The following is a 25,204-nucleotide window of genomic DNA, read 5'->3' as shown; positions in this document are numbered from 1 at the left end:
CCACTCCTTTATTACCTATTACCAGCCTCCTCTCATTCCGTTCTCCCATCTCCCTCCTTCCAAACATTAGTCCATCATCCCTTCTCCGTCCCCTCCTCTTTTCCCTCTCTTCTGGACCTGTTGCTCTCCTTCTGTAACACCTTACCCTCCTCCTCCCTCTCTTCCACTCCTCTATTCCCTCGTTCACTCACTTCTGGACCTGTTGCTCTCCTTCTGTAACACCTTACCCTCCTCCTCCCTCTCTTCCACTCCTCTATTCCCTCGTTCACTCACTTCTGGACCTGTTGCTCTCCTTCTGTAACACCTTACCCTCCTCCTCCCTCTCTTCCACTCCTCTATTCCCTCGTTCACTCACTTCTGGACCTGTTGCTCTCCTTCTGTAACACCTTACCCTCCTCCTCCCTCTCTTCCACTCCTCTATTCCCTCGTTCACTCACTTCTGGACCTGTTGCTCTCCTTCTGTAACACCTTACCCTCCTCCTCTCTCTCTTCCACTCCTCTATTCCCTCGTTCACTCACTTCTGGACCTGTTGCTCTCCTTCTGTAACACCTTACCCTCCTCCTCCCTCTCTTCCACTCCTCTATTCCCTCGTTCACTCACTTCTGGACCTGTTGCTCTCCTTTCTGTTCTGTCAGACGTCTCTTGGCCTCCTCGTTCACCTGATTGGCCAGCTCCTTCTGGTGAGCCCGCCTCTTCTCCTCTGCAGTCATCTCGTTCTGACCAATCAAATAACAGTTGCTCACATTCTGACCAATTAAACGATAATGTTTTATCTCATAAACACAAACTGAGATTGTGTAAGTGTAGTGAATTTCTCTCAAGCACACACACACACACACACACGGACACACACCCTAGTCCTGTCCTGGAGTAAAGCTTGTCCACGCGCTCCCTTCCCCAGTAGTTCCTCTGCATCGTCAGCATCTTCCTCCTCATCATCCTCTTCATCATTCTGTCAAGAAGAAACAAATCATTTTTAATGGGTAGTTTGGGTCCTGGATGCTGATTGGCTGAAACAGCCTATCAGCCGTGTGTATATCAGAAAATATACCACAGGTATTATTGCTTAAATATAACAGTTAGAGGACATAGAGCCCTAAAATAAACATATTAATATTTGAAATAGATATGCATCTTTCAGGGTTTGTGAGAGACTGAGTGAAACAAGAAGCCGAGAGAGACGGCTGCCATCTTTCGTACCTTTAAGAAGATTCCAACGTTCTTTATCTTCTTCTTGACCGGAGTGAGAACTGTCGCCGGATCGTCCTTCAGGATAGACATTTTAATGGCCACGCTGAATGTTTAGTGTTTCTTTCCTGCCATCGCTGAGCCAATATGACATATCAAATGTGATTGATAGAGAACTATATGTTTGACTGTGACTTTGTTAAAAAAAAGTTTGAAATAAAGTCTAAGAGTGTGAACCCTACTTTGTTGATCTGTACATTCTATGAACAGGGTGTATTTCTTCTGTTCCTCCCCCCTCATCCTTCCATCCCCTGCCCTCCCTCCTACCTCATTGATCTGTACTGAGTCTCCTATGAACAGGGCGTATTTCTTCTGTTCCTCCTTCTTCCCCTCCTTATTCACCAGGTCAGCGAAACCCAGGCTGATGCTCAGTACCATACCTGAAAACACACAGTTATGAAAGCGTCCGCTCTACACACCATTTAAAATGGCCTCTGTATGAGACTCACACACAATACCATGTCTACAAAGTATCCTACTTACATTCAGTAAGACACTACAGTGACTTGAGTGCTTACCTTTCTTCAGTTTGTACTGGTTCTTACTGTTCAGGACCAGGGAACCCTCTCTGAACTCTATCCCCATGGCAAACCTACAGCAGGAAGAGGGGACGCACATAATCAATACATGATACATACACCATCCTCAATTTCAATACATGATACATACACGATCCTCAATTTCAATACATGATACATACCCCATCCTCAATAGTCAATATATACTCTATCCTCAATCAATAGGCTTGGGCGGTATACCGTTTATACCGCATACTGGGGTATTTGGAAACAGGATGGGAAATTAATACCAGCCGACAGCCAAGCGCTGGTCGATTTTGGCATCGGCTGGTAGAATGTCTATTCTTCCCAGCCAAATTGGCGGGTGAACACATACAGCATTTGGGAGCAGTTTTTTTTTTCTTCTCGATCCAAAACCCACATGTAAAAAAACGAATAAATAAAAAACTAAAACGTGAGTGTCAGCTCTGGAAGAGAAAACCTCAACCATAGTAGTGAAAGCAGGTACTGTGTTTTCTGTGATTTATCCTTAATTTCATTTTTTTTCAGAACAAAATGTGGCTGGTAAAAGATTTGAATGGCTGGTAAAAGATTTGAATGGCTGGTAAAAGATTTGAATGGCTGGTAAAAGATTTGAATGGCAGGTAAAAGATTTGAATGGCTGGTAAAAGATTTGAGTGGCTGGTAAAAGATTTGAATGGCAGGTAAAATGAGGGCATTCACCAGCTACTGCGGCTGGAGGACCAAAAAGTACATTTCCCACCCTGCTTGGAAATAGCCACGGGATGGTTTTTCCAATACCGTTGAAACTATTTATTTGAAATACCATTTTTAAGTAAATACCTGCAGTCAACTTGTGCAATACTTTAGGAGATAAAGAAGATTGCATTCTTCATTTCACCTGTCACACTATTTTACATTATGAAACTTACCAGTAGTCCCCAGTCACGTGGTGTTTGTTTACAAGCAAACAACGAGAGACCGGAGCCTTGTGAGCCACTCACTGTTGTGCAGCACACATCAGGTGATCTAGCTACAGTATAAAATTCACAACTAAATGTTTGCCAGCTATACTGGACAAAAATATAAAACACACAACATGCAACAATTTCAAAAGATTTTACTGAGTTACAGTTCATACAAGGAAATCCGTCAATTGAAATAAATTCATTAGGCCCTAATGTATGAATTTCACATGACTGGGAATACAGATATGCATCTGTTGGTCACAGATACCTTAAAAAATGCAGCGAGACATCTCCTTCGCATAGAGTTGATCAGGCTGTTGATTGTGGCCTGTGTAATGTTGTACCACTCCTCTTCAATGGCTGTGTCGAAGTTGCTGGATATTGGCGGGAACTGGAACACGTCAATCCAGAGCATCCCAAACATGCTCAATTGGTGACATGTCTGGTGAGTATGCAGGCCATGGAAGAACTGAGACATTTTCAGCATCCAGGAATTGTGTACAGATCCTTGCGACATGGGGCCGTGCATTATCATGCTGAAACATGAGGTGATGGTGGCGGATGAATGGCACGACAATGAGCCTCAGGATCGTCACTCTCTGTGCATTCAAATTGCAATTGTGTTCATTGTCCGTAGCTTATGTGTTGTGTGACAAAACTGCACATTTTAGAGTGGCCTTGTGTCCCCAGCACAAGGTGCACTTGTGTAATGATCATGCTGTTTAATCAGCTTCTTGATATGTCACACCTGTCAGGTGGATGGATTATCTTGGCAAAGGACAAATGCTCACTAACAGGGATGTAAACAAATTAGTGCACACCATTTGAGAGAAATAACCTTTTTGTGCGTATGGAACATTTCTGGGATCTTTTATATCAGCTTATGAAACATGGGACCAACACTTTACATCCTGCGTTTATACACTGCTCAAAAAAATAAAAGGGAACACTAAAATAACATCTGAATGAATGAAATAATCGTATTAAATACTTTTTTCTTTACATAGTTGAATGTGCTGACAACAAAATCACACAAAAATTATCAATGGAAATCAAATGTATCAACCCATGGAGGTCTGGATTTGGAGTCACCCTCAAAATTAAAGTGGAAAACCACACTACAGGCTGATCCAACTTTGATGTAATGTCCTTAAAACAAATCAAAATGAGGCTCAGTAGTGTGTGTGGCCTCCACGTGCCTGTATGACCTCCCTACAACGCCTGGGCATGCTCCTGATGAGGTGGTGGATGGTCTCCTGAGGGATCTCCTCCCAGACCTGGACTAAAGCATCCGTCAACTCCTGGACAGTCTGTGGTGCAACGTGGCGTTGGTGGATGGAGCGAGACATGATGTCCCAGATGTGCTCAATTGGATTCAGGTCTGGAGAACAGGCGGGCCAGTCCATAGCATCAATGCCTTCCTCTTGCAGGAACTGCTGACACACTCCAGCCACATGAGGTCTAGCATTGTCTTGCATTAGGAGGAACCCAGGGCCAACCGCACCAGCATATGGTCTCACAAGGGGTCTGAGGATCTCATCTCGGTACCTAATGGCAGTCAGGCTACCTCTGGCGAGCACATGGAGGGCTGTGCGGCCCCCCAAAGAAATGCACCCCACACCATGACTGACCCACCGCCAAACCGGTCATGCTGGAGGATGTTGCAGGCAGCAGAACGTTCTCCACGGCGTCTCCAGACTCTGTCACGTCTGTCACGTGCTCAGTGTGAACCTGCTTTCATCTGTGAAGAGCACAGGGCGCCAGTGGCGAATTTGCCAATCTTGGTGTTCTCTGGCAAATGCCAAACGTCCTGCACGGTGTTGGGCTGTAAGCACAACCCCCACCTGTGGACGTCGGGCCCTCATACCACCCTCATGGAGTCTGGTTCTGACCGTTTGAGCAGACACATGCACATTTGTGGCCTGCTGGAGGTCATTTTGCAGGCCTCTGGCAGTGCTCCTCCTGCTCCCCCTTGCACAAAGGCGGAGGTAGCAGTCCTGCTGCTGGGTTGTTTCCCTCCTACGGCCTCCTCCACGTCTCCTGATGTACTGGCCTGTCTCCTGGTAGCGCCTCCATGCTCTGGACACTACGCTGACAGACACAGCAAACCTTCTTGCCACAGCTCGCATTGATGTGCCATCCTGGATGAGCTGCACTACCTGAGCCACTTGTGTGGGTTGTAGACTCTGTCTCATGCTACCACTAGAGTGAAAGCACCGCCAGCATTCGAAAGTGACCAAAACATCAGCCAGGAAGCATAGGAACTGAAAAGTGGTCTGTGGTCACCACCTGCAAAACCAGTCCTTTATTGGGGGTGTCTTGCTAATTGCCTATAATTTCCACCTGTTGTCTATTCCATTTGCACAACAGCATGTGAAATGTATTGTCAATCAGTGTTGCTTCCTAAGTGGACAGTTTGATTTCACAGAAGTGTGATTGACTTGGAGTTACATTGTGTTGTTTAAGTGTTCCCTTTATTTTTTTGAGCAGTGTATTTTTGTTTAGGTGTAGATATCTTATAACTATTAAGTTAACTGTCTAAAATGTGCTAAATGCTCTGCAGTTGTGCATTTGGTTTGCCAATTTAGTGGTTAGCTTCTTCCAAAATCAAGCTTTGCTTGGTAACAGCAGAGAATCCCCTCCTTGATCAAAAGCCTTGCTGTCTAATATTTGTTTTGTGCGTGCGGCAAACTGTGAGTAGCATTTTTGAGTTACTTGCATAACTTTATTAGCTGGGATGTCTGTACTGCAAATAATTTAGATAAAAGAGAGTCGCACACTGTATATTCAAGCTTCCAGTAATTTATTGGGTAAACCACCAACGTTTCGGCACCACTGTGCCTTCTTTAGGGTGATCCTGAAGGCGGCACAGACTATATAGCCTACAGTTGACTATGTAGCCTACAGTTGACTATGTAGCCTACAGTTGACTATGTAGCCTACAGTTGACTATGTAGCCTACAGTTGACTATGTAGCCTACAGTTGACTATGTAGCCTACAGTTGACTATGTAGCCTACAGTTGACTATGTAGCCTACAGTTTACTCGCCGTTAGTCAGCACCTCTAACAACTTTTTGGGGGTGTGCGCCAGCTCATGCTTTTTATTAGACTGCAAATACTTTAGGTCAGAGACTGTACAAAATGTACGCAATGCGCTCGTTAGCATTTAGTTCTCTGTGGGATTTTACATGTACTTGTTAGCATAGCTAACCTTCAGATTGAAGAGGATCAGTGTGGTTTGAAAATAGTGTCCCGTATGTTCATTGCCGGTATTACCGAATATCCCGGAATGGCACAAGGTCGTATGAAGGTATGACAATCTGGATACCGCCCAAGCCTAATAAATCAATACAATAACCAATACGAGGCCATGTGGGAGTGTGTGAGAAGGTAAGAGTGTGTGTGTGTGTCCTACCCTAGGTTCTTGGTGAATTTGGCCGCCAGGTCAGGCTTCTCCTTCTTGACGTAGTCCAACACAGCATTGTACGCGTCGCAGATCTTTACACCTACAGAGAACAAGGTCAGAAAAAAAAAAGTCAGGTTACGCAAAGCATGTGTACTCTACCCCACAAACACACACCCTGCATCTCCCTTCCTCCATCCCGCACCGTGTTTGAGCTCTTTGAGTAGTTCCTCTTCCACCTGTAGCAGGAAGCTGTAGTTGTCCTGCATCTCCTGTGGCGGGTCCACCATCAGGGTCCGCACCAGGTTGGAGCAGTAAGACTTGTAGCGGATCCCCATGGCACACGTGATGGCCCCAAAGTGCATGTGGTTCTTATCACTGAAGAGTTATAGTGGCGTTATAAAAGGTGTTATAATGCCTTATAAATGAGTCTGCTGTGACAGGTACTGTATGTGTGATACAGAAGGAAATTGGTCTTTATCATCAAAATTGGTCACATTTTGGATAAACCTGTTAAATTATTTATTTTTGCATGTATGTTGAGCACTGAAACGAGGCTAAAAAAAGATCACAGTGGAAACGGTCATTACTAAAGACATCGCCATGGAAGCGGCTGTTTACCTGACAACGCTGAACTTGAGGCTGTAGTTGCCCCCACTCTGAATGATGGGGGGGTAACACATCTCCACCGTGGAGGGGTCTGCTCCCCCCAGGAACTTCTTCTCCTCGATGGCCTTCTCTACAGACTCAGCCAGCTTACTGTGGCGCACCTTCTGTTAGGGCACAAAAGAGGAGAGAACACACTCAGGAAACGCTCTGCGCAATGTTTGTTTTTGCTCTAAAAGTGTGCGTGTCATCTTGGAGACAAAATGAAATGATTCAAAACTATTTGGACATATCTTTAATTGGTTGTCGGTCAGTCTGGCCCAATTTGACTGCACCTGTCAATCACAACAGTGGCTTTCCAGGATGGTTCTATCATATTAATGTGGTTCCTGGGATGTTCCACCCATCTACAGGCGTTGTGGGAGCGGATAACGATCGTGACTACAAAGCCTACCTCGTCTGCATCAACGATCTCCATGACCCGCTCCTTGAAGAACTTGGAGTAGACGTCGCTGGTGACGGCTGCAGCCTTCCTCATCAGAACCAGTTCCCCGTCCTCCTTCACAGCAATGGTGTAGGCTACAACCGCACTGATGTCCACCTGGGGGAAGGTGAGAGGGGGAGAGAGAGAGGGAGACGGAGAGACTGTGAGGATTGTGACCTGATGCAGAGACCAATAACTAGCTACATGTGAGAGTCTCTTTTTAGTGCAACATTGCCTCCCGCCACACACACCAGCTACCCACCATTCTGTAAATTCACACACCACATGGAAACAATATTATTTTACCATCAACCCATCTCACCCCTCCCTCCTTCAGTCCCTTTCCCCACATCCCTCCTTTGCTCACCTTCTCCAGGCCCTCTGCAGTGATCATGTCGTTCCAGCTCTTCATGTAATCACCGGGGAACTTGTCCTTGCTGAACACACCCACAGTCTTGCCCTCCTTACTGGCCCTGATTGCCTCCACCATCTTCTCAAAGTTAACCTTGTTGCTCTCGTTCTGAGGGGAGGGAAGGAGGGGGAGAGAGAGGTTAAAGAGTGATCCTTCAGCTCAAACACATTGACATGAGTGCATGCACATTCATGCACTCACACACGAACGGTCACACTGACTTCTTGTGCCACACACATTAAAAGAACTGTACTAAAATGGGATAATATGCATTGAAAGCAAATCAGCGATAGAACATCCCGAGTCTACCAATCAGCACTTACCTTTTCCCTGATGAGCAGAGTGATTGGTGGAACCCCGTTGGCGTTCTCATTACCCTTGGTGACAGCCACCTGTTTAAGGAACTCCACCTTCTTTTTGCTGGCCAGGAAGATGATCTTAGACTCACAAAACACCATGATGGTGTCTGTCAGCTCATAACCAAACAGCCATGTCTGGAGGGGAAGGAGATGAGGAGAGGAAGAAGAGAGGAGAGAAGGTGGAGAGGGGGCATATGTTATTCTATGAAATATGCTTATGCTGGAGTGTAAACTAGCTATGCTTCTTCACTACAGAAGCCATAACACATACAGTGCACTCTAAGTACTCAGACCCTTTCGCCACATGTTGTTACGCTACAGCCTTAATCTCAAATTGATTAAATAAATAGAAATCCTCACCAATCTACACGCAATACCCCATAATGACAAAGCAAAAACAGGTTTTTACACATTTTTGCAAATGTATTGAAAATAAAACGGAAATACCTTATTAATGTAAGAATTCAGACCCTTTGCTATGAGACTCGAAATTGAGCTCAGGTGCATCCTGTTTCCATTGATCATCCTTGAGATGTTTCTACAACTTGATTGGAGTCCACCTGTGGTAAATTCAATTGATTGGACATGATTTGGAAAGGTACACACCTGTCTATATAAGGTCGCACAGTTGACAGTGCATGTCAGAGCAAAAACCAAGCCATGAGGTCGAAGGAATTGTCCGTAGAGCGCCGAGACAGGATTGTGGTGAAGCACAGATCTGGGGATGGGTACCAGAACATTTCTGCAGCATTGAAGGTCCCCAAGAACACAGTGGACTCCATCATTCTTAAAATGGAAGTGTTTGGAACAATCTGGACTCTTCCTAGAGCTGGCTGCCCGGCCAAACTGAGCAATTGGGGAGAAGGGCCATAGTCAGGGAGGTGACCAAGAACCCGATGGTCACTCTGACAGAGCTCTAGAGTTTCTCTGTGGAGATGGGAGAACCTTCCAGAAGGACAATCATCTCTGCAGCACTCCACCAATCAGGCCTTTATGGTAGAGCGGCCAGACGGAAGCCACTCCTCAGTAAAAGGCACGACAGACAGCTTGGAGTTTGCCAAAAGGCACCTAAAGGACTCTGACCATGAGAAACAGATTCTCTGTTCTGATTAAACTCTTTGGCCTGAATGCCAAGCCTCACGTCTGGAGGAAACCTGGCACCATCCCTACGGTTAGGCATGGTGGTGGCAGCATCATACTGTGGGGATGTTTTTCAGCGGCAGGGACTGGGAGACTAGTCAGGATCGAGGGAAAGATGAACAGAGCAAAGTACAGAGAGCTCCTTGATGAAAACCTGCTCCAGACCACTCAGGACCTCGGACTGGGGCGAAAGTTTACCTTCCAATAGGACAACGACCCTAAGCACACAGCCAAGACAACGCAGGAGTGGCTTTGGGACAAGTCTCTGAATATCCTTGAGGGGCCCAGCCAGAGCCTGGACTAGAACCCGATCGAACATCTCCGGACAGACCTGAAAATAGCTGTGCAGCGACGCTCCCCATCCAACCTGACAGAGCTTGAGAGGATCTGCAGAGCAGAATGGGAGAAACTCCACAAATACAGGTGTGCCAAGCTTGTCGTGTCATACCCAAGAAGACTCGAGGCTGTAATCACTGCCAAAGGTGCTTCAACAAAGTACTGAGTAGAGTCTGAATACTTATGTAAATGTGATATTTCAGTTTTTAAATGTTAATACATTTGCATAGATGTCTACACCTGTTTTTGCTTTATTATTATGGGGTATTGTGTGTAGATTGAGGGGGGAAACACAATTTAATAATAAGGCTGTAATGTAACAAAATGGAAAAAGTCTGGGGTCTGAATGCTTTCCGAATGCACTGTGTATGTAAACGTGCACACATTTTCCCTGATCAGCTCACAGTCAGGAATAACTCTTGGATAGGGTAGAGTCCATGAGTTTTACCTGCAGGGCAGTGGATTTGGCGTACACTATCTCTTCGTCCACCCCAACGGCGACCACCATGGCATCCACTTTGCCAAACTCATCTTCTCCTTTCTAATAGAGGAAAATAACAAAAGATACTTGTTGATTAACATAGAAATGTTTCACATTGTTCAAACTAAGTAAACCAGTGAGCAAAAAGACAGTTAGCCACAGTTGTGAGTTTGTCGACACGTTGCTTGTTCTTTTTGAGTGCCGGTGATAAGTATGAAAATTGCAAGTTAGCGAAACAGTTAAGTAAGCTAAAGTTGATAACTATCCATCTATTGCTATATTATCTCAATTAAGCTTGAGAGAAAGTTGCTAGTTAACTACTGGTTGGCATTCAAATGCAGGGAATGAGATCAATCGTTGTGTGCCTTCAAAAGAAAAGTACATGCAACAAATCACTGCCTGCTTGGCGCGATGTAAAGCTAGTTAGCTACAGTAGCATGCTAGCTTGAACGTGTCAAACTTTGATGTTAGTTATGTGGACAAGAGGCAACTAGCTAGCCATTTCTGTCAAAACATTCCATGGTACTTTCTGACATCGTATTTTGGTGCCAATTTTAGATGTGCAACTTCAGAATATGAATTAATATTTTGCTGGACTGGCAACGAGCTAACGTGGTAGTGCCACATAAAGTGCTAGATATGGCTGACTAGCTAGTTAACGTTAGCTATGCTAATATGTAGATAATATACAATGCAGAATAAGTGGCCATGTTGTAACTATCATTTTTAGAATGTGTAATCGTTCCTGAATGTATTCCACAAGTGTTTCATAACTACATGTAAGTCTATATAATCAAATTGATCATTGCTGTTTGCGTTTCTGTAGCTACAAAACCAACCACGGCACTCACTCATGTCATGCCGAAAACAAAGTCAAACCACGCAGTTTAAAAACGCGGCTCCACGCCGCGCCAGCTTCAGCATCCAAAACATGCTTTTACTAGTCTTATATAAATATATTTCTACCGTGCTGATTACCTTCCAATTCCCATATAAGCGCTTGATTCGGCGGTAGTACGCTTCCTTGTCCAGGTTTACCGCCATAGCGAGTCTTTTGCACCTTCAAACTCCAGCTCCTGGCTTCTCAGAGCAGCACAGGCCGGATGAGTGTGTTTGCTGTTTTCTCGCACTTTCCACCCCTTGAAACCTATATAAAAAGAGATGTTTCTTTCCTTCTCGATTTATGCACGGTGGTTACGTTCAGTTCTCCCCAAGATGTGCCTCTATGGTTGATATGTAACCTTTTTTTTTTTATGTATACATTAAATATCACGCGTTTTGTTAAAAATCTATATTTACGGTAAAAATATAAAATGCATACTTTTTCTTCTTATTAATAATTGCGTAACATCTAGCTGTTTTGTTGCCCACACTCGTGCCAAGCATAAACGACTCGGATATAATTAATACCTCCCTTCTCCGTTTTCCCCTCTTCTCCCTCCCTCCCCCTTTTTTACAGTCTGTCGAGCACTTTACATGTTAATGTTAGATAGGTCAATTACCACACTCGCCCCTATATGGCAAGCACATTATTTTGATAAAATAGCGCGACGTTTATATAATGCCGGTGCACTAGTTTATATGACACACGTGCAATCTTGGTTTGCTCATGTTTTCCTCTAGACCCATGCCTTGATTTCTGTCTTTATTGAATGTAATTGTTTTTTATATGAGTGTATAAAATCGTTTGATGGGGTTTTCTATTTGGGGTATTTCATGCATATTGTTACCAAAGACAGTACTCTGTGTTGTTACACTGTTACAGTGTATCATTTTTTTTTTTTACATTGCTCGACAGCGCCTCCCGAGGTACATCTGAAAACCCGCCTCTGTCGGATCTTGTCTGTGACCATGCGCTTTTTTCCCGCCACTGCATATTTTCCCGCCAGCTCCAGAATTCGAAATGTCTGACACGTCACGCTGGAAACAAAGGTATAGTTTAAAATAAATATTTGGTATCACTGCAGAAACCCCTTCTTCTTGCCGCTGTAATGGGATGTGCAAGGAAGGCTCTTGCAAAAGGTTATTTATCATGGTGATAAAATCCCGAGTGGCGCAGTGGTCTAAGGCATGGTCAGCTGTGCCACTAGAGATCCTGGTTCGAGTCCAGGCTCTGTCGCAGCCGGCCGCGACCGGGAGACCCATGGGCGGCGCACAATTGGTCCAGCGTCGTCCAAAGTAGGGGAGGGTTTGGCCGGCGGGGATGTGGATTCGTTTCCCACGGGGGGCCAGTTTGAATAAAAAAAAAAAAAAAACATGTATGCACTCACTAACTGTAAATCGCTCTGGATAAGAGCGTCTGCTAAATGACTAAAATGTAAATGTGATAATCTAGATTAGTTAATTGTATTTTCTGCTACTTTTCCCCATTTTGTTTTTTCTTTTACCTTTTTAGGGATAAAAACCAAAATGCAACACACACAAATCTTACCTAGTGATACATAAAGCATTTTATTTTTCAATAAAACATTTATGATCATTAGTTAAAATGATTTACAAAAAACAACCTTTTCATTCATTTCCTTTTTTTATATATATATACATTAACATGTTAATGTTATTTTTGTTCCACGCGCATAATGTAGTGATGACAACTGGTAAGAGATTATAATTCACAGCCCATAATTCCCCTTTCACTATTGCAATGCCAAGTAAATCTATGGATGCACGTGGTAAAACCATACAAATATAATTACTATTGAATAGAATTTATATTAAATGAGAATTCCCTTTATAGTTACTAGTGAATGGGGATGTCCTTTCTAGTAATTACGTTGCTATGGTTAAAACGCTCATATTGCTTATTTACACATCAATGGCATTTTCATAAAGCATCTCAGAGTAGAAGTGCTGATTTTTAGATCCAAATGAAGAAGATTACATATGGGGGGGCTGATCCTAAATCAGCATTCCTACTTCAAGACACTAAAACATTTAAAAATAAATACACCAGAAACACACTATATATACAAAAGTATGTGGACACCCCTTACAATTAGTGGGTTCGGCTATTTCAGCCACACCCGTTGCTGACAGGTGTATAAAATCGAGCACACAGCCATGCAATCTCCATAGACAAACATTGACAGTAGAATGGCCTTCAACGTGTCAGTGTCATAGGATGCCACCTTTCCAACAAGTCAATTCGTCAAATTTCTGCCCTGCTAGAGCTGCCCCGGTCAACTGTAAGTGCTGTTATTGTGAAGTGGAAACATCTAGGAGCAATGGCTCAGCCGCGAAGTGGTAAGCCACACAAGCTCACAGAACGGGACCGCCGAGTGCTGTAGCACGTAGCATGTAAAAATCGTCTGTCCTCGGTTGCAACACTCACTACCAAGTTCCAAACTGCAGCTGGAAGCAACGTCAGCACAACAACTGTTCGTGGGGAGCTTCATGAAATGGGTTTCCATGGCCGAGCAGCTGGAGTGGTGTAAAGCTCGCCGCCATTGGACTCTGAAGCAGTGGAAACACGTTCTCTGGAATTGTGAATCAAGCTTGACCATCTGGCAGTCTGACAGACAAATCTGAGTTTGGCGGATGCCAGGAGAACGCTACCTGCCCGAATGCAGTGCCAACTGTAAAGTTTGGTGGAGGAGGAATAATGGTCTGGGGCTGTTTTACATGGTTTGGGCTAGGCCCTTTAGTTCCAGTGAAGGGAAATCTTAATGCTACAGCATACAACATTCTAGAAGATTCTGTGCTTCCAACTTTGTGGCAATAGTTTGGGGAAGGCCCTTTCCTGTATCCGCATGATAATGCCCCCGTGCACAAAACAAGGTCCATGCAGAAATGGTTTGTTGAGATCGGTGTGGAAGAACTTGACTGGCCTGCACAGGAGCCCTGACCTCAACCCCAACCCCATCGAACACCTTTGGGATGAATTGGAACGCCGACTGCGAGCCAGGCCTAATGGCCCAACATCAGTGCCCAACCTCACTAATGCTCTTGTGGCTGAATGGAAGCAAGTCCCCGCAGCAATGTTCCAACACTAGCAGCAAAGGGGGGACCAACTCCATATTAATGCCCATGATTTTGGAATGAGACGTTCGACGAGCAGGTGTCCACATACTTTTGGTCATGTAGTGTCAAAGTAAAAGCTGGTTTAATGTTTTTTGCGCGTTACTTAAATGACTATTTTCTTTCAAATATATGTTTCCTACAGTTTTATTTTCACCAACATGATGGTTTTTCAAAAACAAACTGGAATCCTGAATGTTCGTAATATGTATACAAGAAGCCTTCCCAATGGCAATCATGTTCAGTATGGAACAACTGTTCAGATATAAATATATTATGTAAACAGACATGCTTGTCTGTCATGTACTCGAGAAAGGAATCATGTCAGTTCTATAAATGGCATTTCTATCAGCAACTTTCAGAATTTTTCACACTCCTGAACGCAGCCCAGGGGTTTAGCTTATGTTACGGTGGGATCTGAAACCCGGTCTGCACCATTAGACCGAGGTGACACTGATTTTTAAGTCGCAGGCAACATTGATAACATGGAAAACATTGATACCGTGATCTCTGTTTCAATGCAACAGTCAGACGAGAGGATGCACATGTGAAATAAACATGCCTTCTTCTCATTGGCTGATGGATAGGGACAGTTGTTTCTCCTGATCACGTGACCTAGCCAGGAAGAATATGGTAACAGGGCCCAGAGTGTTTCCTTGTTGGGTCACATGATCAGGAGAAAAACTCCTGATCTTAGCCACAGAATTGGAGCATTTGACACAAAGCCAATTTTAGCATGGGTGGCGCCATTCTCAAATATGCAAAGACGTGCCCTTTATCCAACTCTAAGGCCCAAGCTATGAAATGCAAGAGACATACCAATAGTAACTGCAGCGTTATATTACATTTCACCAACATTTTAAAATGATTAAAAACATTTCATATAAAATACTCTCATTATTTAAACTTCATAATTTAACATCACAGGAGTTTTGGTCTTCCACTTGATTCTTCTTAGAGGACAAAGTCTGCTGTGAATAAAAGCCAAGTCCCTCTCTCCTCTCCTTCCATCTCCTCCCTCCATCATGTCCAGTTTCTTCTCTCCTTCCTAGTCCTCCCTCTATCATGATAATCTTCTCTCACTCCTCCTCCCTTCTGTCCATTCCTTACGTGACGGAAGTGGAGTTCTGCCCTCGGATCGCACACCAGGCCATGAATACATCCCTATAGAGATAGTCAATAGATCAATCAACACAATTTAAAAAAAATCACAATTGGGAGCAGAAATGTTGCTTTATCGACATTTTCCATTCTTTGGGAAGAACATGATCTATCTTGACTCCCAAGCATTTCAGGTGGCAATGTCAGTGTGTGTGTGGGTGTTTGTTTTTGTGTGTGTGTGTATGTATGCATGTATACATCCATCCGTCCGAACCTGCAGTGTATGGCCACACACTCGTTGCTGCAGTACTCCCTGTCCCAGTCCTTGTTCTCTACAGCTGGGTTGGTGCATCCGGCTCGGACACACAGGCTAGGGCTGGAGGTCTGGGTCACAACTGGCCCTGAAGACACATTCAACTCTACCTGCATCTAGGACGGATGGGAGGAGAGGGGATTGAGTGGCACATAACAGATTTATAGAATTAGCAGGCATATTACCAAGCATATATTATGATATCATCATATCTAGGAAGCATCTTACCCCTTCCTCTCCTTCAGCCCCGTCCTCGGCCTCCGTTGAACAGGCCATTACTATGGCAGAGGACTGTACCACCTCCCCCGAGGTCGGAGTGGTCCCACCCGACGCGGCTAACCCCCCCGCAGCCGTCACAATAATTGGAGAGTCCAAATCTGAGGGATGGACCATCTTGATCTGCAGAGGGGGTGGTGCTGTGGCACCCCCGGCTCTTGGTTTGGCCTGCAGTGGCGGAGGGGCCTGGGCATGTACCATCTGCTGGAGACGGGGGGGAGGAGGGGTGTTCAGCATCTGTTGGAGTGGCGGTGGCTGACGGGCCGACGATACCGTACTACTGGACACCACCGTCACCCCTGAGGGGGACTTCTGTTGCTTGATGATGATTTTGGTGATGGTGGGGGGGCTTGGTGATGGGGCGGGCGGTTTGTGCGCCCCTGTACGGGAGCGGGTGGTGACCTGAGGGAGGTCGCCACCTGTTAGGATGATGTTGGAGGTGCAGATGTTGGTGATGGTGTTCTCCTCGGGGGCCAGGTGGGGGGCACAGGAACGAGTGGAGCGGGGATGGGGGGCGACGGGGGCAGGGGAAGGAGGAGAGGGAGGAGAGGGAGGCGACGGAGCAGTGTCCAGAAGCTCGATGGTTGGCTGGGAGAGAGAAGAGGAGGAGTAAGGTGGAGGGGTTGGAAGAGAGAGGGGTTGAGGGAAAAGAGGACATTTAGTTTCCACATTACATTTACATTACATTTGAGTCATTTAACAGACGCTCTTATCCAGAGCGACTTAAAGGAGCAATTAGGGTGAAGTGCCTTGCTCAAGGGTACATCAACAGTTTTTTCACCTAGTTGGCTCGGGGATTTGAACCTGCACACTTTCGGTTACAATGCTCTTAACTGCTAGGCTACCTGCCGTCCGTTGACAAAGGCTGGCCATCATAATAAACCTACTCACACACACACAGTAGAACTGAATAGCATTCTCTAGGAACACTAGTCTCACCTCAGGAAGTTGATTATCTCTGTAGGCTGCCAGAGCCTTGAGATACTCCGTCTTAGCTGCCTCAGTCTTCCTCTTGTACACCTGAGAGGAATACATACAGGGATATCATGAGAGAATGTGTGAACCCAATGATATTACACTAAACAAAAATAAACACAACATGCAACAATTTCAAAGATTGTAACTGAGTTACAGTTCATATAAGTCAATTAGAATAAATAAATTAGACCCTAATCTATGGATTTCACATGACTGGGAATACAGATATGCATCTGTTGGTCACAGATACCTTAGAAAAAAAGGTAGGGGCGTGGATCAGAAAACCAGTCAGTATCTGGTGTGACCACCATTTGCCTTGTCTCCTTCGCATAGAGTTGATCAGGCTATTGATTGTGGCCTGTGGAATGTTGTCACACTCTTCAATGGCTGTGCAAAGTTGCTGGATATCAATCCAGAGCATCCCAAACATGCTCAATGGTGATGTCTGGTGAGTATGCAGGCCATGGAAGAACTGGGACATTTTCAGCTTCCAGGAATTGTGTACAGAAACCTTGCGACATGGGGCCGTGCATTATCATGCTGAAACATGGGGATGGTGGCGGATGAATGGCACGACAATGGCCTCAGGATCTCGACACGGTATCTCTGTGCATTCAAATTGCCATCGATAAAATGCAATTGTGTTCGTTGTCTGTAGCTTATGCCTGCCCATACCATAACTCCACCATGGGGCAAACTGCTCGCCCACACAATGTCTGCCATCTGCCCGGTACGGTTGAAACCGGGACTCACCCGTGAAGAGCACACTTCTCCAGTGTGCCAGTGGCCATCGAAGGTACAGCATTTGCCCACTGAAGTTGGTTACGACCCCGAACTGCAGTCAGGTCAAGACCCTGGTGAGGACGACGAGCACGCAGATGAGCTTCCCTGAGCGAGTCTGACAGTTTGTGGAGAAATTATTTGGTTGTGCAAACCCACATTTTCATCAGCTGTCAGGGTGGCTGGTCTAAAACGATCCCGCAGGTGAAGAAGCCGGATGTGGAGGTCCTGGGCTGGCGTGGTTACACGTGGTCTGCAGTTGTGAGGCCGGTTGGACGTACTGCCAAATTCTCTAAAATGACGTTGGAGGCGGCTTATGGTAGAGAAATTAACATTCAATGCTCTGGTGGAAATTCCTGCAGTTAGCATGCGAAATGCACGCTCTCAAAAATTGAGACATCTGTGGCAATATGTTGTGTGACAAAAATGCACATTTTAGAGAGGCCTTATTGTCCCCAGTACAAGGTGCACCTGTGTAATGATCATGCTGTCTAATCAGCTTCTTGATATGCCACCATGTCAGGTGGATGGATTATCTAAGCATAGAAGAAATGCTCACTAACAGGGGTGTAAACAAATTTGTGTACTACATTTGAGAGAAATGAGCTTTTTGTGCGTATGGAAAATTTCTGGGATCTTTTATTTCAGCTCATGAAACCAACACTTTATATGTTGCGTTTATATTTTTGTTCAGTATACATTATTCATATCTGTGCTTGTATAGTGAATGTGAACATGTGCGTTTGCATGAATGTGTGTACCTGTTTCTGTTCCTCCGCCAGACTTTCCCACATGGAGGCAACTATCTTGGACACCTCTCCGAAGGTGGCGTTGGGGTTCTGTCCCTTAATGGCTGCCTGTGTGTCCCTGAAGAACAGAGCGTAGGCCGACACCGGCTTCTGAGGCTCCTTAGGGTCTTTGTTTTTCTTCTTCCCTTTCTTCCCTCCTCCGGCCGCTCCCCCTCTCCGGACGAGGGTAGGAGGGGAGCTGGAGGACGGAGCAGAGGAAGGTATGTGGGAATCGGAGAGAGAGGGATCGAGGGAGATGACGCCGAGAGAGACAGGGGACTCCACCAACACGCTCTGCTGAATTAAAATGGGCGAGAGAGCAGGGAAAAGGGAAAAACAGAGGGAAAAACCGTTTCCCATACATTGATCAAAGCATTCGGAAAGTATTCATACCCCTTCCCTTTTCCACATTTTGTTACGTTACAGCCTTATTCTAAAATTGATTAAATAAATACAAATCCTCATCAATCTACACACAATACCCCATAATGACAAAGCGAACAGGTTTTTAGAAATACCTTATTAACATAGGTATTCAGATCCTTTGCTATGAGACTCAAAATTGAGCTCATGTGCATCCGGTTTCCATTGATCATCCTTGAGTTGTTGCTACAACTTGGAGTCCACCTGTGGTAAATTATATTGATTGGACATGATTTAGAAAGGCACACACCTGTCTATATAATGGTCCCACAGTTGACAGTGCATGTCGGAGCAAAAACCAAGCCATGAGGTTGAAGGAATTGTCCGTAGAGCACCGAGACAGGATTGTGTCGAGGCACAGATCTGGGGAAGGGTATCAAAAACATTCTACAGCATTGACGGTCCACAAGAAAACAGTGGCCTCCATCATTCTTAAATGGAAGAAGTTTGGAACCACCTGGACTCTTCCTAGAACTGGCCGCCAAACTGAGCAATCGTGGGAGAAGGGCCTTGGTCAGGGAGGTGACCAAGAACCCGATGGTCACTCAGACAGAGTTTCAGAGTTCCTCTGTGGAGATGGGAGAACCTTCCAGAAGGACAACCATCTCTGCAGCACTCCACCAATCAGGTCTTTATGGTAGCGTGGCCAGACGGAAGCCACTCTTCAGTAAAAGGCACATGACAGCCTGCTTGGAGTTTGCCAAAAGGCACCTAAAGGACTCAGACCATGAGAAACAAGATTCTCTGGTCTGATGAAACCAAGATTGAACTCTTTGGCCTGAATTCCAAGCGTCACGTCTGGAGGAAACCTGGCACCATCCCTACGGTGAAGCATGGTGGTGGCAGCATCATGCTGTGGGGATGTTGTTCAGCGGCAGGGAGACTAGTCAGGATCGAGGGAAAGATTAACTGGACAAAGTACAGAGAGATCCTTGATGAAAACCTGCTCCAGAGTGCTCAGGACCTCAGACTTGGGCGAAGGTTCACCTTCCAACAGGACAACGACCCTAAGCACACAGCCAAGACAACGCATGAGTGGCTTCGGACAAGTCTCTGAATGTCCTTGAATGGCCCAGCCAGAGCCCGGACTTGAACCCGATCGAACATCTCCGGAGAGACCTGAAAATAGCTGTGCAGCGACGCTCCCCATCCAACCTGACAGAGCTTGAGAGGATCTGCAGAGAAGGGAGAAACTCCCCAAATACAGGTGTGCCAAGCTTTTAGCGTCATACACAAGAAGACTCGAGGCTGTAATCGTTGCCAAAGGTGTTTCAACAAAGTACTGAGTGAAGTGTCTGAATACTTATGTAAATGTAATATGTCTGTTTTTAATATATTTGCAAAATTTCTAAAAACCTGTTTTTGCTTTGTCATTATGGGGGTATTGTGTGTAGATTGATGAGGGGAAAAAAACAATTTAAATCAATTTTAGAATAAGGCTGTAACGTAACAAAATGTGGAAAAAGTCAAGGGGTCTGAATACTTTCGGAATGCACTGTAAACACAGAATTGAGAATTACATTACAACAGACACGGACAAACAAGACCTACCGACAGAGACTGACAGATCGACTAATACAGACATGACAAAGATTGACCAATAGGACTGACCCGTCTGAAGTCGTCCATGTCGTCATCCTGTAGCGAACCGACGGGCGAAGCAGCGGCCGACAGTGGTTGGTCAGGCGATTGCGAGCATGCCAGGATGGCCCCGCCCCCCAGGCTGAGCCCCAGCTGGGCACTGAACTCTGATTGGTCCATGGTAGTCAGCTGATTGTGGCCCAAGAGGCCGTGGCCCATGTCACTCAGCGGGACGTCTATGGTCATGGGGGAGGAGCTGCTGAACTGGGAGCCAATGGGGTGTCCCAGATCCTGGAAAAGAGGTGGGGTTCATAGACAAGGGCAGAGTATTATGAGCTAAAGAACATCTTGTAGTCCTCACATAGAATTAAATAGAACACTAGAATGGACATTGGCATCCCGGCAACGTGAGTACAGGACAGACATATTGGTCAGAGAATCTTAATTAATAATAATAAGCCATTTAGCAGACGCTTTTATCAAAAGCGACTTACAGTCATGTGTGCATACATTTTTACGTATGGATGGTCCCGGGGATCGAACCCACTACCCTGGCGTTACAAGCGCCATGCTCTACCAATTGAGCTACAGAGGACCACAACGCTTTTATCCAAAGCGACTTACAGTCATGTGTGCATACATTTTTACGTATGGGTGGTCCCGGGGATCGAATCCACTACCCCGGCGTTACAAGCGCCATGCTCTACCAATTGAGCTACAGAGGACCACATTGAGGATACATTGAAATGTATCTCTATGGTTCTCACCATGCCCAGAGCAGACCCCAGCATGGCCCCTCCTCCACCAGGCTGACTGATGACCCCCAGACTAAGATGGTGCTCCAGCCCCTGTGACCCCGAATGGGGGTTGACGAAGGTCAAGGCGAAGGACGGGTCATCTCCCCCCACCACCGCGTTCCCGGGGGTGGACAATCCACCGCGCTCCCCGTCCGAGAGCTCTCCAAAGTGGGCCACTTCATCAGACACAGTGAGGGCCTGGTCCGGATCCAGGGAGATGGGGGGGATCTCAAACTCCTCATCGCCCAGGCTGGGGGTGTGGAATGTCTGTTGGGGGGAGGGATAGAATGGAGAGAAATGAGAAGGGGAGAACAGAGGGTAGGGGATAGGGTAAGGAGGAAAGGGTAGGGGAGGGGGTGGAGGGGAGACAGTAGAGGAACGAGGGAGGGAGGGGGTGGAGAGGAGACAGTAGAGGAACGAGGGAGGGGAGGGGTGGAGGGGAGACAGTAGAGGAACGAGGGAGGGAGGGGTGGAGAGGAGTCGGTAGAGGAACGAGGGAGGGGTGGAGAGGAGGGGTGGAGAGGAGACAGTAGAGGAACGAGGGAGGGGTGGAGAGGAGACAGTAGAGGAACGAGGGAGGGGGTGGAGGGGAGGGGTGGAGACAGTAGAGGAACGAGGGAGGGAGGGGTGGAGAGGAGACAGTAGAGGAACGAGGGAGGGGTGGAGAGGAGACAGTAGAGGAACGAGGGAGGGGTGGAGACAGTAGGGAACGAGGGAGGGGAGGGGTGGAGAGGAGTCGGTAGAGGGACGAGGGAGGGGAGGGGTGGAGAGGAGTCGGTAGAGGAACGAGGGAGGGGTGGAGAGGAGGGGTGGAGAGGAGAGAGTAGAGGAACGAGGGAGGGGTGGAGAGGAGACAGTAGAGAAACGAGGGAGGGGTGGAGGGGAGACAGTAGAGGAACGAGGGAGGGGAGGGGTGGAGAGGAGACAGTAGAGGAACGAGGGAGGGGTGGAGACAGTAGGGAACGAGGGAGGGGAGGGGTGGAGACAGTAGAGGAAAGAGGGAGGGGAGGGGTGGAGAGGAGACAGTAGGGAACGAGGGAGGGGAGGGGTGGAGAGGAGACAGTAGAGGAACGAGGGAGGGGAGGGGTGGAGAGGAGACAGTAGGGAACGAGGGAGGGGTGGAGAGGAGACAGTAGAGGAACGAGGGAGGGGAGGGGAGACAGTAGGGAACGAGGGAGGGGAGGGGTGGAGAGGAGACAGTAGAGGAACGAGGGAGGGAGGGGTGGAGAGGAGACAGTAGGGAACGAGGAAGGGGAGGGGGTGGAGGGGAGACAGTAGAGGAACGAGGGAGGGGAGGGTGGAGAGGAGACAGTAGAGGAACGAGGGAGGAGGGGGTGGAGAGGAGACAGTAGGGGAAACGAGGGAGGGAGGGGTGGGAGAGGAGACAGTAGAGGAACGAGGGAGGGAGGGGTGGAGAGGAGACAGTAGAGGAACGAGGGAGGGAGGGGGTGGAGAGGAGACAGTAGAGGAACGAGGGAGGGAGGGGTGGAGGGGAGACAGTAGGGGAACGAGGGAGGGGAGGGGTGGAGAGGAGACAGTAGAGGAACGAGGGAGGGGAGGGGTGGAGAGGAGACAGTAGAGGAACGAGGGAGGGGAGGGGTGGAGAGGAGACAGTAGAGGAACGAGGGAGGGGTGGAGGGGAGACAGTAGAGGAAAGAGGGAGGGGAGGGGTGGAAGGGAGACAGTAGAGGAACGAGGGAGGGGAGGGGTGGGGTGGAGACAGTAGAGGAACGAGGGAGGGGTGGAGGGGAGGGGTGGAGACAGTAGAGGAACGAGGGAGGGGAGGGGTGGAGAGGAGACAGTAGAGGAAAGAGGGAGAGGTGGAGGGGAGGAGTGGAGAGGAAAAGAGGGAGGGGAGAAGTATGTCATTGAGGTATGAGACTTCGTTCCCTGCTATACTGGATGTTTGTGGTGTGTGAGTAACTGCAGATTGTTTGAGGATTTGTAGACAGAGAGACAGGATAGGGGAGAGGGAATGAGAGTTTAGAAAAGAGAGTGAAGTGGAAGAATTTAGTAGCTACCTCAGAGGAGGAGAGGAACGGATGGCTTGCCCCGCTGATGGTCAGGTAGTTGTCACTGCCTCCAGGGAACTGAAACACAAAACACACACACAGGTCAAATCATCATCAACGCATAACAATGACCATCACCATCCCTTTTATAAAGACAATGACATCATGAATAGGATCAACAACACCTCAAACAGTATAACAACCACACACATAGCTAGGCATACTTTTCACATAGTAAACATCCCAATGACCACAGCTCACCTCGCCATATCAGCCAATACATTACACGTGTGCTGTAGCTACGACATATTCAACAAAGCCCTAACATGCGGTTATAAGACGGCTGAGCGTTTGTGAGGGTCATAGTTGCCTCCATAGAGCGCGCGCGCGGCACACACACACACACACACACACACACACACACACTGCTCTTGTCAAGCCAATCTTGCTGTAGGTCACCTTATTGTCAAATCCATTGAAAGACCCAGGGTCCAGGAATTCTGGATCTCCGTGTTGCCCAGTCCCATCCATTAGATCAGAGTAAAAATTCAGGTCCATTTTCTAAGGGCGCCTCGTATGACATTCAATCAATGCAATTGGATGAAGTGCGGGAAAAAAAATCTATGAACGAAAACTACTGTACCACTCACTGACTTTGTTTAAGTATCACGAAATGTACAACCAATGAAGAATAAATCAAAAATGGCTACAGCCCAGACTTCAGATTTCTGTCATGAAATATGCAGGATTTATAGCGATTTGATGGTATAAAACGAAGCGGACGTTTGCTACGCATATGGCGAAATAATTATCGCAGTGCACGCCAGCGCTCGATCACTCATACCAAAAATAACCCGTCTCGTTACTAACTAGCGTGGCTGTCCTACTATGCTGACGCAAGGCGGTGGTACCGAATCCTGTGCTCGCTGGATTTATACACCTTCTACACCCAAACAAACTCGCGCTATCTTAACCTCACAAACACAAGTTAACAGAAGGCTAATAATATAAGCTATATGGAGTCCCGCAAATGACAGTATTTTGACATGTCTTGATGCATTTCAGAATTCAGCTCGTCCGGTTCTTTCTCACGACGGCTGCTCTGCGCTCGAGCAAGGCTGCTCAATGGAACCAGAACTGTGGATTTGGAATTGAATCGCCATATCTTGAGGGCGGGTTCCAGTGTGAGAATTGGGGGTGTCTGGGATATCGGAATTTTGCTTTCACAGCAGTTTATTTAGTTCAAAGCGTTTTGTCATCATGTAGCAATTGATGTACTTGTTTAAATTCACATATGGGTGAATTATTACAAACAAAAATCGATTATTGAATTAAATAAACAAACAGCTGATATCCAACATGGACTTCCACTTTTTTCAAATGGTTTATCCCAATGGCCTAGTAAAGACCACGCCAAATGAAAGGCTTTAACCGTTTATTCTCTGGACAAAACCTAACAGAAATGTTACAAAAACCACTACTACGAACTCCCTTTAAAATCTTTGGAAAATCTCACTGTCAAGAATAACAGCCATTGCCACTTATTAATTTTAGAGACGACAACAACTCGAATAGACAGGCAGAGTGGAGGAGGAAATTATTTTTCTGTTGTCACCTTCTTGCTGTTTACTAGCAAGCTTTCTCACAGGATCAGATAAGGTAGTTAGTTAATCTCAATCTTACATTTTAGTCATTTAGCAGACGCTCTTATCCAGAGCGACTTACAGTTAGTGAACATATACATTTTTCATACAGGGACTTAAGCTCTCTACTTAAAGCTGACAAACTAGGAAAGAGTTGGCTAATAGCTAGTTAGCTTGCTAGGTCTGAATGATGTCAGGCTTTCTGAGCTTGTGTTCATTGTTGTGTGTTTGAAAACCAAAGATTGTGGACACTTGTGCACAGGTTTGGATATGCCAACCACACAAGTGATTCCCCACTGAAAACGTTCTACTCTCGTTCTTACCTCCATCCTCACCCCGAAATCTGCTCTGTCCCACTTTTCTGAACTTCGCCCGTGATGATATTTTTGTTTTTCGTCAAAAATCACAACATGGCACCGGCTTCCGGGATTGTCTTGACATGAGGAAGTGACGTGAACACGTTGACGTTGCGCGAGCTCAAGTTTCAAATATGCAAATGAGTCAAGTGACGTATTTTTTTGTTAATTACATTTGATAA

General features: G+C 46.4%; 2 protein-coding genes across 7 annotated transcripts in view; both read right to left on the bottom strand.

The window, feature by feature from the left end:
• supt16h (SPT16 homolog, facilitates chromatin remodeling subunit) overlaps positions 1-11,382 on the bottom strand; it is a 20,327-nt gene extending 8,945 nt beyond the window's left edge. For 2 of the 4 annotated variants that reach the window (XM_041868407.2, XM_041868408.2), the window contains exons 1-13: positions 10,936-11,382; positions 9,925-10,017; positions 7,965-8,135; positions 7,597-7,749; positions 7,200-7,346; positions 6,761-6,912; positions 6,345-6,517; positions 6,152-6,242; positions 1,768-1,841; positions 1,517-1,629; positions 1,202-1,267; positions 855-953; positions 602-717 (exon numbers count right to left, since the gene is read on the bottom strand). In XM_041868407.2, coding sequence (XP_041724341.1) covers positions 602-717; positions 855-953; positions 1,202-1,267; positions 1,517-1,629; positions 1,768-1,841; positions 6,152-6,242; positions 6,345-6,517; positions 6,761-6,912; positions 7,200-7,346; positions 7,597-7,749; positions 7,965-8,135; positions 9,925-10,017; positions 10,936-11,001 — 1,514 coding nt within the window. In that variant the 5' untranslated portion in view covers positions 11,002-11,382. Of the gene's footprint in view, positions 1-109; positions 129-191; positions 211-601; positions 718-854; positions 954-1,201; positions 1,268-1,516; positions 1,630-1,767; positions 1,842-6,151; positions 6,243-6,344; positions 6,518-6,760; positions 6,913-7,199; positions 7,347-7,596; positions 7,750-7,964; positions 8,136-9,924; positions 10,018-10,935 lie in introns of all 4 variants that reach the window. The other 2 variants (XM_045211847.1, XM_045211846.1) reach the window with 2 other exon arrangements.
• Positions 11,383-14,103: 2,721 nt separating this feature from the next.
• On the bottom strand, positions 14,104-25,090 carry LOC121554708 (TOX high mobility group box family member 4-A). 3 transcript variants are annotated; one of them, XM_041868411.2, is made up of 9 exons: positions 24,990-25,090; positions 23,033-23,101; positions 20,982-21,278; positions 20,245-20,505; positions 18,184-18,507; positions 16,604-16,684; positions 15,617-16,252; positions 15,350-15,504; positions 14,104-15,138 (listed from the first exon to the last, which is right to left on the bottom strand). In XM_041868411.2, the coding sequence occupies exons 1-9, from the start codon at positions 24,993-24,995 to the stop codon at positions 15,081-15,083; spliced, it is 1,887 nt and encodes a 628-aa protein (XP_041724345.1). In that variant the 5' UTR covers positions 24,996-25,090; the 3' UTR covers positions 14,104-15,080. The 3 variants fall into 3 exon arrangements, with proteins under 3 accessions (XP_041724345.1, XP_041724343.1, XP_041724344.1); XM_041868409.2 differs by lacking the exon at positions 24,990-25,090 and adding an exon at positions 23,483-24,982; XM_041868410.2 differs by lacking the exon at positions 24,990-25,090 and adding an exon at positions 23,483-24,982 and having other exon boundaries at positions 18,184-18,504.
• Positions 25,091-25,204: the final 114 nt, after the last annotated feature.

Source organism: Coregonus clupeaformis, chromosome 39, assembly GCF_020615455.1.
Source record: "Coregonus clupeaformis isolate EN_2021a chromosome 39, ASM2061545v1, whole genome shotgun sequence".
In the NCBI taxonomy this organism is placed as follows: Eukaryota; Metazoa; Chordata; class Actinopteri; order Salmoniformes; family Salmonidae; genus Coregonus; species Coregonus clupeaformis.
The sequence above is the reverse complement of the archived record's forward strand: the minus strand, read 5'-3'. Positions and strand labels throughout refer to the sequence as shown.